The sequence below is a fragment of the Pelmatolapia mariae genome, linkage group LG16_19 (genome assembly GCF_036321145.2).
Source record: "Pelmatolapia mariae isolate MD_Pm_ZW linkage group LG16_19, Pm_UMD_F_2, whole genome shotgun sequence".
NCBI lineage: Eukaryota > Metazoa > Chordata > Actinopteri > Cichliformes > Cichlidae > Pelmatolapia > Pelmatolapia mariae.
In genome coordinates, this window is record NC_086241.1 from 49,257,501 (window position 1) to 49,270,000 (window position 12,500).

At 43.3% G+C, this 12,500-nt stretch overlaps 2 protein-coding genes across 6 annotated transcripts in view; one reads left to right on the top strand and one right to left on the bottom strand.

Moving 5' to 3' along the window:
- The window catches only part of tgfb3 (transforming growth factor, beta 3), an 11,007-nt gene extending 1,164 nt beyond the window's left edge, over positions 1-9,843 (top strand). Inside the window, exons 2-7 of the mRNA XM_063498115.1 lie at positions 3,938-4,101; positions 5,339-5,468; positions 5,623-5,730; positions 7,351-7,507; positions 8,080-8,233; positions 8,323-9,843. Coding sequence (XP_063354185.1) covers positions 3,938-4,101; positions 5,339-5,468; positions 5,623-5,730; positions 7,351-7,507; positions 8,080-8,233; positions 8,323-8,481 — 872 coding nt within the window. The 3' untranslated portion in view covers positions 8,482-9,843. The remainder of the gene's footprint in view (positions 1-3,937; positions 4,102-5,338; positions 5,469-5,622; positions 5,731-7,350; positions 7,508-8,079; positions 8,234-8,322) is intronic.
- Positions 9,844-9,964: 121 nt separating this feature from the next.
- Positions 9,965-12,500, bottom strand: part of ttll5 (tubulin tyrosine ligase-like family, member 5) — a 62,736-nt gene continuing 60,200 nt past the window's right edge. For all 5 annotated transcript variants that reach the window (XM_063498110.1, XM_063498112.1, XM_063498111.1 and 2 more), the window contains one exon: positions 9,965-11,412. In XM_063498110.1, coding sequence (XP_063354180.1) covers positions 11,360-11,412 — 53 coding nt within the window. In that variant the 3' untranslated portion in view covers positions 9,965-11,359. The remainder of the gene's footprint in view (positions 11,413-12,500) is intronic.

A 12,500-nucleotide genomic window follows, 5' to 3' on the forward strand; every position in this document is an offset into this window, starting at 1 on the left:
TCTGACACATTCCTAAGCGAGGAAAATTCTCAGGCTGTTAAATCTGCTATTTATTGCCAACTCCAATACCTCATTTCCATTTTTCTGGCCGTGAGATCCCCAATATTTTTTCTTCCACTGTCACTCACTTCTATCCCCCCCCCCCGCGCGCTATTTCCTTCAAGTAGCTCCGCGTTATGATCTAATTCCCTCGTTCATCCATATTGGTATTTCCTGTATAAACTATGGCCCATTGATTGTTCCAGAAATCAGAAGCAGAAGCCCGCTGAGCTGCAGATTCTCCAGAGAAAGCCTAAGTGGAGCAATTGGATTGGTGCCCACTCACGGTCAGAGGCCGGTTAGCGCACGGTGTAGTGATTCTGAAATCAACAGGTGTTTGTGCAATGCTGTGACGCTGAGCAGAACCTCTGCCGGTTCCAGCATAAGCCCTGAATCAAATCCATTTCACAGGTCCCACAAAGTGCTTCTGACATTCAAAATACACAGCTCGGGGTTTATCCACTGGTCAGAGGTAGTCAGAGCTCCCAAAACAAACAGAGGTCTAAGGAGTGGGATCAGTGATGGCCAGGTGCCCAGGACACATCACTGGTCTCACACCGTGGGCCATAATGTAGGTGATAATACGAGACATGAACACACTGGCAGCACTTTCTTCCCAAACAGCTTACTGGAGTCACAGATTGTTTAAATTAACAGAAGGTGCCACATGCATTAATTAGCAGTCTTCTCTTCCTTTCCATTATGTAATTTTAAGGAGAGCTGGGCATGTTGCAGTATGCAGAAACATAATGTCTGTCACCTTGGTATTTCTGCTGTGTAGTTCATTTTCATTCCTGCTGAATCTAATGAGTTTTGCATTCACCGCTTTTTGGAAGGTGGGAGTGTTTGGGGAAAAAAGTCAAGTTTGGCTTTTTTCCGTGCTTAGTTAGGAAGTTAAACAGAAACCTTTCACACACTCTTTAATGCGACGCTTGCACCCAGACAGCTTTGCTAGACACGACTGCGAATGCAATGCGATGCAATTCAAAGCTTTGGCCATTTATGAGCAGATGAAACAAAACTGAGTGAGAACAGGAATTTGGAGCTTCCTTTCCTTTTCTTTTTCCTGGTGCATCACAAAGCCGGTGGGGATAGTGCTGCTGAGGAAATTAGATAAAGACATATTTGAACTGAGGGGCAACCTGCAACACAATAACCGTTTAAAAGTCTACTGACTGGCCTTGACTACCTCATTGGAGCATGCAGCCTCAGTGAAATTTCAAGCCAATCATTGACTCAGTGTTGGGTCAGTAGAAAAAAAATGAGGACCAGCAGAGTGTCTGATATATGGGATAGTAGAAAGATGATGTCATCTGTACAAACAGAGACAGAGGTCTTTGGTCTGCTTCCAAAGAAACAGCATCGCTCCATCAAACTCCCACGCCTTTACCATTTTTGCTTCCTCATCTTCAATCCAGTAGGAGGAGAGGGGGGGGGGGGGGGGGGGGGGGGGGGGTGTCGTCACTCATTGCATTGTTTCCTCCACACTGCCATAGCTGATATCTGCAGTCCGATGTAGGAATGGACTTATTTCTGATGAAAAGCAACGTTTGAATTTGGTACATTAAACCCTCAGCTAACTGGGGAGGGGAAATCAAACTTTTCCATTAGAGCATGATGCAAATTCACATCCCAGATGCAGCAATTTCAGGAAAATAATAAGAGAACTCCAGCTAATGCAATTTCTGTTCTGCTTTATGAGATCTAGACACCACAGCAGCTGGCTAGCACCTGCTGACTTGTGCTTTCTGTTTCCTTTGTTTACGTCCACAAAGCTGTGGAGAGACTGACATCACAAGTATCCTCTGGGCAAAAGAGCAAAGAGAGGTGATTCCTTAGAGCTTCGTTCCGGGAGCTTCCGTGTCATGGAGAGAATCCCAGACACCGGAGGCTGAACGCGTGTCAGGAGCTGAGGTGTGGTCGATAGCGTCTGGGCGAGGCAACAGCAACTATTCAAATGTCTGTCTTCGGGCTTTTTGGACAACTTTACTCCCTAATCCCTCCTTTGAAACCCATATGTTCAAATTAATTGGGTGATAATGCGAGAATGGAGTCAGGCGGGCATCATTTTGTTATCCAGGTTTTTTAAAAGTGTGACTATAAATACACTTTTGCAGACGTGTTAATGACAGCCTCTCCCAATAAAACTCAAAATAAGCATACTCTGACCTTAGAGCAGTGTGCTATTTTACAAAGTCTTTAGAAATAACATGAGAAGTCATTTTAATCACTTATACAGTGTTTAAAATATAGAGTATTGCTTTGTTTGGCATGGAAAACTATACACCTTGATTTTTTTTACAAGTAGAAATTAAACTCTGGAGAAGCTTATTGACATAACCTGTGCCGTGTCAAACAGTTAATACATTAAGCTTGTGTCAGCATCCTGATACTCAGTCTTAAACTCTATCATCTAAAAATGGGAGTCGGGAGTGGTGGTCAAATCAATTTGTGACTGTATCTCATTTTAATTATACAAGCAATCCCCTTCCACTCACCAACATGGAACAAATTACCTTTCAGACCCTTGGCAAAAATAAGCCATAATGCGAAATCCACCTAAAACCATTGCAATGGGAAAAATGAGGTCATCCAAAAGGAAACCAAAGACTTGATTAGAATTTCAAATCTCCCCTCGAAGTGGGGCTTTCCACCTTCTGTGGGGGAGACGGAGCAGTGAGTGAGTGAGGGGAGGAAAAGGGCTACTGAGGTTTCCTCCTTATAGATTGTGTGGAAACGCTGGACAGATATCTGGCTGGGGACAAATGCTGAAAGGTCAAACTATAAATAGGGAAAGCTGAAATAAAATCAAAAAGAAAAAAAACTTTGTGGAAATATCAGATAATGACTGGGAGGACACTGAAATAGGATTATGGGTCAAATGAAGTACAGATACTCGGAGATGTGCAAGTTCCTTTTGCATGACACAGAAAACGGCCTCACTTCTGAGTTTCCATTTGTCCCAAATCTGCTCGAGGTGCAAATCAGCTAAAGGTGCAGTGCCCCTTTCAACCATCAGCAAATCCGAGGCTTTGGTAATAAAGCTTAAGCTTGAAGTAATAAATTAGCCATGGCTTGGCTGTAAGTGACTGTTTCCACTTGGCTCATAAAAAGTTTGCTATGCGCTTGTTTTGCTCAACAGTGCATGTGCTGGGCCTGTTAAAATAATAAACTGCTCTATGCTATTATGGTATAAAAAGGAGAAAGGCTTCAACGCAGCAGGAAGTTTTTTCAGATGGGATCGCGGTGTGGCCATTCATTGCGCCGATTGTGCTAAAGGTCAGCGTTCAGTCGCAAACACACACATGCACCATGTTACGGTGTCCAGTGAGTTATTGCTTCTCCCTGGTGTGGTGGAGTCTCTCTCTCTCCTCGGTGCCTGCTCAGGTGCTGTTCTCCTCCAGCACGTGAGCCCGCATGTTCCCAGCTAAACCTCTGAGTTCCAGGGAATACTTGGCTTCTGGCTGAGCCCTCGGAGCACCTGTTGGGCTCAAGTGCTGGTGGGAGGAGGAGCACGCTGCTGTCCCACTGTAGCCTGCTCCACTAACACATGGGACATTTGGTTTTCATTTCATGACTTCAACTTGTTGCTAACTCGGACCGCACAAAGCATAAGCAGATGGTTTGCGGTAATGGCTCCCTTGATAGACTAGAAATTGGTTTTTTTTTCTTTTAAAAAAATAGAACTTTTGTTTTTATCTTTAAACTATTCAAATTTGTAGAAAGGGAATCCTCGGCAAAAGGTTTATCAATTATCGGCTCAATAAACATGTCCACCCCTGTGAGGATGTCAGTGTGAAAATATGCTTTTCACAGTGAAGTGGGAGCTTAAGGGAATACAGAAAAAAAACAAAAACAAATCAGATCTTTTATGTCATTCTTTCCATTTTACCTGCAGATGACCTCCCCAACTGCCCCAGGGGCATCACCCCCAAGATATTCCGCTTCAACGTGTCGATCATGGAGAAGAACGCCACCAACTTATTCCGGGCTGAGTTTCGAGCCCTGCGGATCCCCAACCTCAGCGCCAGGAGAAACGAGCAGAGGATTGAGCTCTACCAGGTGTGTGAACTGGCCGTTCATTTCCACTATTAGCAGAGCCCAGGGGTGGGGTGGAGTGAAGAGGGGGAGAGCTGAATTTCTCTCAGAAGCCTGTGTGGGTCAGTGAGAAAGATGAAAACATTTATATTAGGGTGTCCGGCTCCCTCAACCTCTCTTTTCAAGTGCTGATCATTATTCCGTGTGGTTAAAATCAAATGGATTCTACATCAGGACAAATTTAAGAGCTTGTGCAGCCGTCTTTAAGAAACCCTAGATTACCATTCGGCAGTTTCTTCTTTCACAGCTGTCAATCAAAGCAGCTGTCCATCCATGTAGGATTAAGCACGGAGTATATATATATATAAATCTCTGTGATTTTAAGCATTTTAGAAGCGTGTTAATGCATACATCTGGTATAGGCCCGTGTGGGGTGGCAGGAATAGATTTTTTTTCTTTTTCTGTTTCCTCATTAATCTCCCATGAGAGACTAGGAGTAATGATCAGGTTCCAACATTTCCTGCCAGGGAGACAAGCGTCTCCGGACTGCATACCGCCTCTGAGGCAAGGCTCTGGCCAGTGCTGAATACAGACTGTCAGGGCTTCAGATTGTTTCCAGGAGCCTAGGAGGAGATAGAGGCAGGGTCGCCCACTGGGGGGAGTAAATGGAGCCGCTCACTCGCCCCCACATTTTTTAGACTGGAACTGACTGGCAGAGGGCTGACGCTGGCAGCCCTGCCGCCCCTCGTTCCCACAGGAAGACAGATTAGATGCTGACATTGTTCAGAAACCTGGTTATCCATAGCACCGCTGTGGGGCTAAGTGCTCATACCCACCACCCAAACACATTTCTCCCTACAGATAAACACCTTTGTTCAAATACATGCTGGTGCAGATACAAACTGTATTTTCCGCTGTCAGTCTTTGCCCAGTGGGAGCGTCGACATTCTAACAGAGCGGCAGCTTTAAATGCCCTCAGAGATACTTTCTGACACTGTGTGTGAAGGATAAGTCAAAGTTTAAACGGCTGACGCGAAGGACGGCCAGGTTCCCACTGGCAAGAGGGTAAGACACAGGCATTAACTTGCAAAATGGGGATATCAACACACGGAGTCACTTTTTCCATGAAGAGTAGACATTTGGCCCAAAGGCATCCTGGAGAGTCTGGCTCAGACAGACAGTCTCGATTCTGTGCGCGCATGTGTGTGTAAAAATAAAAAGAGTTTATGCAGCTGGGTCACATTTTCATCTTTCCTCGCAGATCCTCCAGAAAGATGACCCCAAAGCCAAACAGCGCTACATTGGGGGCAAGAACGTCCTGACCAAGGGAACGCCTGAGTGGGTCTCCTTTGATGTTACGGAGACGGTGAGAGAGTGGCTGATGAATCGACGTGAGTGGGACACCACATTTTCCTCGCATCACACCTTATTACATGTCCTGCCAAATAGTAACCGGCTCGTGTGAAACGAAGAAGAACGGCCTCAGGGTTGAAAATGTCTGCTCCTTACTTCTCTCTGCTCTTGTTTCTCTCCCCCCACCCTCAGGGACCAATCTCGGCCTGGAGATCAGTGTGCATTGCCCCTGCAACACCTTCAGGCCTAATGGCGATATAATTGAGAATGCCAATGAGGTACTAGAGGTCAAGTTCAAAGGTGAGATTGCATTTGATACCCAACTTGTGATGGATTTCACAGAGTTATGAACTTTGTGCTTTTAACAAGGCTTTAAACTGTGATCAGGTAAACAAATCAAGAAGAGTGTTTTCAGGTAAAATTAGGAAAACAAGTGAAGAACTAAATGAGGAGAATGAGGCTTCTCTCTTCTCTCCACAATGAATATTAAGCGGTGTAACTTAACGTTGCAAGCACTATGACTGGAAGCAAGGAAAATACAGTCGTTCTCCTCGGCTGTCGAACTGAAAACCTTCCACTGCAACACTTTCACTGTTGTTGCTTTCATTCACTGTGAAATCAGAAATCTAACAAATAGCTCCAGGAATTCAGTCTCAGACTCGGCCTCTTTCTATAGGTTTCCAAGACTCGTGTGTTGTCCCAACTCCCTGGCCCAGACTGTGGTCTCTGAGTCTGTGTTTGGTCAGGATTTTTCTCTGCTTTTGATCTTTCAGTCTCTTGAGATGTTGTATTAACGATTATGAGCCAGATAGCGGTTCAGTTTGTTTGGCTTTTGTTTGATTTGTCGAGCGTTGAAGATAGGCATCTATTTTTCTGTTGAAAAATACAGTTTATTCTCATTAGCGCTGCAGAGGCACAGGTGGTTTTTCGGATGATTTGCATTAGTGGGTCTCAGGACTAGCTGATTCAGTGGTGGTGCTTTTTTATGACTTTTTGCTCATTAGTTATCAGCAGATCTTGACACACGCTTGTCTCTATTAATGTTGAATAACAGCTATAAATCTTTCGCTCTGTTTGCTGATGCTGTGTCGAGTTGGCAGAGAGAAACATTTACAAATGGAGGTAGACTGGAAATTTCTGGATTTTTGGCCTATATTTCAAAAACAAATCTTTTGTTTTAGTGCATTTACTGCCTCGATTAAAGTTGCCTGAAGCACTGATGAGGAGTCCTCGTGTGATCTACAATAATGTTTCTCATGGTGAATTAGGATGCATTTGTCATAAAATATCACTCACAATACTTTTATTATTATGCAACCGGTCTATAAAAGTACTTTTCAGTCCAGTCATCAACATGTTCCTCTAGCAGCAAAACTCACTGAGGTCTTTTTGTTAAGATAATGGGTTTCCTTTCTAAGAGGAAGAGAGAGAGGCACAGAGCATGGGAATACAATCGATCTGGTATCTCACTTAGCGCTGGGGCCCCCAGGCCCTCGGTCCTGGGAACGCTCTTGACTGGCTTGGCCACAAGGAATGTGCTGCCACGGCGCTCAGACGTTTGGCCCCAAATTAAAGAGGGCCGTACATATCCACCAGCAGCATCTCTCCTGAGATATCCACTGCTTTAGCTATCAGGGATAGAGTGGATGAGCAGACACTGGCCCAGGGGGAGAATGGAGGGGAAGAAAGGAAGTTAGAGGGACCAGTGTGAAATCCAGGAAGGGAAGAAAAGTGAGACAGAAGTGAATGAAGTTGGGCCTGGAGAGTATTCATATGTAAGAGTTACAACTGATTATGCTGATTAAAACTAAATCTTACTTTCACTAACATCAGCTGTTGAAGAGTCTTTAAAAAAAATGTCAACCTCTTTGTGTAGTTTTTTTCCCCTTGATATCTTTTAAAAAAACCCTCCTCCTGTAGGGATGGAAGCAGAGTATGACGAGCAGAGCCGTGTGAAAAGCCAAAAGGAGCAGCTGTACCCCCACCTCATCCTCATGATGCTCCCTCCCCACAGGCTGGATGCCCAGTCTTCCTCCCGAAGGCGCAAGCGGGCACTTGACACCAATTACTGCTTCAAGTAAGCCTCATTCGCTCCCCCTGGAAAATGTAATGCACTACTTAGACTATTGCTCATCATCTTAAAATAAATTCTCCCAAAACCGTTTCTCTCTGGCTGCACCTGCGCTGACAATTTAAGACATTTGCCTACTGGGCTAATATTCCAGGGACACTTGAATAAAGCACCCGCATCCAATTAAAATATCAGCTGTCACGTTTCAAAAAACATGACAGGGAAGACGTGTAAATGAGCGCAAAACACACAAAGAATACACGCAATAAACTTGTTAATCACCCAGATGAGCATGGCGGAGGTACTAGATTATACAAGTCAGGATCTGTCGTGGTACTAGCAAACACTACCGCCTCTTACACACCGTCTCCTCAGCTCTGGATTTCCTATGACAGGCAGTACCAAAGACACCTGGGCTGACTCCAAGAGGGAAAAAAAAGGGCACACCTAAGACTGGAATTTCTGAACTTGAGTCTCATCCCTGACTGAGGCCACGGGGTGGAAAATGTATACTTAAAATTGCGTGTTATCCTCCAAATCAAGAGGGTAATCATTGTCTCCCCCTTTCATTTCTGCAGCAATTACGAGGAGAACTGCTGTGTGCGACAACTATATATTAATTTTCGGGAGGATCTGGGCTGGAGGTGGATTCACCAGCCCGAAGGGTACTATGCCAACTTCTGCTCTGGTCCCTGTCCTTACCTACGCAGTGCAGACACCACCCACAGCTCGGTGAGAAAAAGTGCCACTTCTCGAATCCGTTTTGGTGTTTGGAAATGTGCTTGCCAACCCTCATCTCTTTTGTCATCTTCCTTTCACAGCTGCTGAGCCTGTACAACACCTTGAACCCCGAAGCGTCTGCCTCTCCTTGCTGTGTTCCTCAGGACTTGGAGCCCCTAACCATCCTCTACTACGTGGGTCGCTCCCCGAAAGTCGAGCAGCTTTCAAACATGGTCGTCAAGTCCTGCAAGTGCAGCTAAACTTCAAGGTCTTCGAGGGAGGGAAGGGGGGTGGGGGGGTGCCCTGTGAGAAGCAAGGCATGGGATTTGATCACTCCCAGCACTGCTCCGAAGCGGGGATGAGGAATTAAAGCGGGCAATGTACAGTTTGGCCTCCATGAGTACCTCTTTCCCATGCTTAAGCCTTGCCCAAGCTCTTAAAAAACAAACGAAAAAAGAGATGGAGTCCACTACAGCTATAGACTTAGAAGACCTGTCATACATACACCACTTCACCAACAGCTCTCTCAAACCCATCAGACCTCTTGGTAATTAATTACTTTCTGACATCAGTGCTTCTCATATTTTTTTGTTTTTCCAGCATTTTGTACCTCAAGTCCACGACTATTGGTATTCAAAGGCCATTTTCAGTGAAAGAGGAACAGAACAATAAATGACCAATCCATTCTCAAGGATGCATTAAAAAGAGAGAGAGGGAGAGAGAGAGAAGGAGTCAGAATGCAGAGAGCATACGCATCACACGGGACACATTCAAAAAGTCCGAGCTGGAAACTGACGCTGTGCGCGCCGCGGCTCCCTACACTGTTTGTTTAGGATTAAATGCTGTCGATTACAAATGATCTTAGGAAAAAGATTAAAAAAAAAAAAAACAACGAAAAGACAACATGCTGGAAACCGATCGTTATTTCAAAGTAGTATTTCCATGGTTATGTTTACCTCTATAATGCAACAGGACTGGTGATTCCAGGGATTGTTTTGTTTTTAAATGAAGCCTTTTCTGTTGTATGAGATGATGTAATGTCACTAAGTGAACTTTAACAGATCACAAACTGTAAATGTTTTTCGTATTACTCTTGGAAACACTTTTTTTTTTAATTAAAAATGTTGGACAGTTCATTTTTTTCTCCTTTACTGTTGTGGTATTTATGTTTTAGTTTACACATGTTTTAGGGTGCTTTTTATTTCAAAAGGTCAGTGGGCTGAATTTCAAGTGTTCGAACAAAATGAACAAATGCGGTTAGAGTCACAATCATTGTGTTTTTTAATGCTTTCCAAGTATTCATTTCAATTTTGTTTGCTACAAACAGCCTCACTGGTCCCAAAAATACTACATTTCCATGCATATTGTAAACAGTCAAAAGAGATTATAACATGGTACAGCCCATATGGAAAATAAACAGAAAGAAAAAACACCTGTAGTAAATGTTTATGTCTCAAAAACTCACATCCCATACAGTGATTTACTCATCCTAGTGGCCTCTTTGTATTTTTCTTAATACGGGAATTGAATAGGAGAGACATTAGCTATAAGGGGAAAATCCAAGAGGGGACACCTGTATGAGCAAATTACTGTTAAATGTATTAATAAAACATAAATATTTACTATTCGGGGAAAGGAGTTGTTTTTCGTCTCAATTTTCTTTTCTTTACGTTGTAAACAAAGCTGTGTCACCACATTACATTACACACACTGATTTGGATCTTGCTTTTGGGAGTTCTGGCTTTAATAGGTAGGACTTCACAACATGACATTTAACGTCAAAGAGCACGTGTTACAAAAACATTCACCGTCAAGTTACATATTAAAACAGTTGACCTGTTGTACTGCATTGAAAACTACAATCTGTGCACACTCACCCAGGTGATAGTCATCAGCTGATGTGAGAAAATCATGCACAAAATTCAAGTATTTCAGACAAAGTTATTATAAACACATGGTAAAACTGCTGACCATTACCTCACATCTTTTTCTTTTTTTTAAAAATAAACACACCCCTGAGTGAACTCACTATATGGTCCCAAGCCACAGAATATCTGTGAGGATACTGGTCTCCTGGTGCAGCATCGACCTTCATTATAGGTCTTTTTCCTTTTTATTTTATGCTTTGAGCTACAGAAATGGGCCAAAAAGGTTATGCTGGACAATGTACAGTAAATAAATACTGATGTAATGACAATAATTTATTTATTTTTTAATCAAAAATAATGAATTTGGTCCATCCAGAAAAACAATATCAGCATCTCAACAGTTTACAGGAATAATCACAAGCCGACTGCATTCTTTACATAAAACCTGAACATCCCTGTTGTGTCATCTTTGTAGATACAAACAAGGGAACAACATTAATACAATCACGCTGATATATATTATCAGAGCCCACAAGAAAAAGGGTGCTATGCTTAACATGTCCTCAGGGCGAAAAGGCAGAGGAGTCAGATTTGGCAACTGTGTGGCTTCCAGCAAGGAGTGGGAGTCAGGAGTGTCTAATGCTGGAAAGCCACACATGAAAGGAACTTCTCTGCACACTTATCATTCATGACTGTAAAATGAGAAGTTGCTCATGCGGGCTCAACAATGCTTGTCAAAAACTTAACAGAGGTCTCTCATTACCAAAACCCGCATATCACCTGTGTTTAAAAAAATTTAGGAAAAAGAGAAAAGAAGAAAAATGTGCACACATGGTTGTGGTGGACATGCTACTGCCTGAGTACAGAATAAAACAACGAATCCTGTAGTTAAAATACCAACAGGGCTTGAAGAACCATCTGCTGAAGGCTATCTGTCAGTGAAATCTTCCTGTGGCATCAATAGCATGGAGAGAATGAGGGCGGGCACTGTGGGATATGGACTGATTGTAGCCAAGGGCGATGAGGGGAGGGGGTGGAGCTGCGCAACAAAATCCCGACCTGCGTCAAAGCCGGGCATTTCTGGCCTGGCAGACTATCCTCTTGCATGTCTGTGGCTGTATCATTGAGAAATTAATAGGACCCTGTTCGATGTGTGGCATACTTTTATCTGTTGTCCCGTCCCAGAATAAACCTCTGTGAGATGCAGTTACATGCAGAGACACCTGTCAGGCCTGCAGAGTGGCAGGACGTGCCTCTGGTCGCCTTCATGTCATCTGTGAGTGGGCTCCTGATCCTGGAACAGCTTGCGGTATGCAGAAAGACCTTTATTATTTTTTTAAAGAAAAAAAAAAGAAGAAATAACAAGAGTGAGAAAGGCAGTCAAAGGTCTACCCCTCATGTGTACAGAAACAGAAGCCCAAAAGAGTTTTTCTTCAGAAGAGTTTGCTAAACCGTTGTGGAGTCCACCTCTTCAATTATTCATGGTCAAGGTGGATACCAGCTGATCTCATCAGTCAGCTCAGTTTTTCGCGTTCAACCCCTTCACCCCCTGATCCTATCGGCTGGCGTGCAGCCAGGTATCCGGTAGAAAAAGACATTCCAAGTACAGTTAGAGCTGCTGTGTTTGTGCTCCCAAACAGTATTCCCTTTCATTCCCTCTCTGTGCACTGTTTGTTTTGGTGCTTTTTTACACTGCAAGGACTGACTGACTGAGCTGGAAAACGAAAAACATCTCCCTCGCTTCCAACCCGATGACAGGGCTGCTGGAAGTGGCTTCCTCTAGCTCAGCAAAAGAAAGATAAAGGGACAATACTCTCTGCTTTATAGCCCACTCCGAATGAAACTGAAATGAGAAGGAGAATATCGTCAAGCAAGCTAAACTTAAAAGGTTGAAACAACTTCAGTCGCTGTACAGTGGTGTGAAAAAGTGTTTTCCCCCTTCCTGATTTTCTAGTGTTTTGCATATTTGTCTTTCTAGTGTTTTGCATATTTGTCATGTTGCATGTTTCAAATCATCAAACAAATTTTAATATTAGACAAAGATAACCCAATTAAATAGGAAATGCAGTTTTTAAATGATGATTGATTATGATCATTGATTAAAGGAGAAAAGTTATCCAAACCTACTTTTTCACACAGGACCAGGTAATTGCCCCTCTTGTTAAATCATGAATTACCTGTGATTAATCACATTTTTTGGAAAGCTGTGCTCGGTTTCACTAAAAACAATCAGCCCTGATTACTGGAAGACCTGATGAATCAAGAAATCACTAAAATAGAAGCTGTCTGACAAAGTGAACCTGGCTAAAAGATCTCAAAAAGCAGTACATCATGTCACAATCTAAAGAAAGACCTGAGAAACAAAGTCACTGACATCTATCAGTCTGGAAAGGGTCTCAAAGAATGGCCTT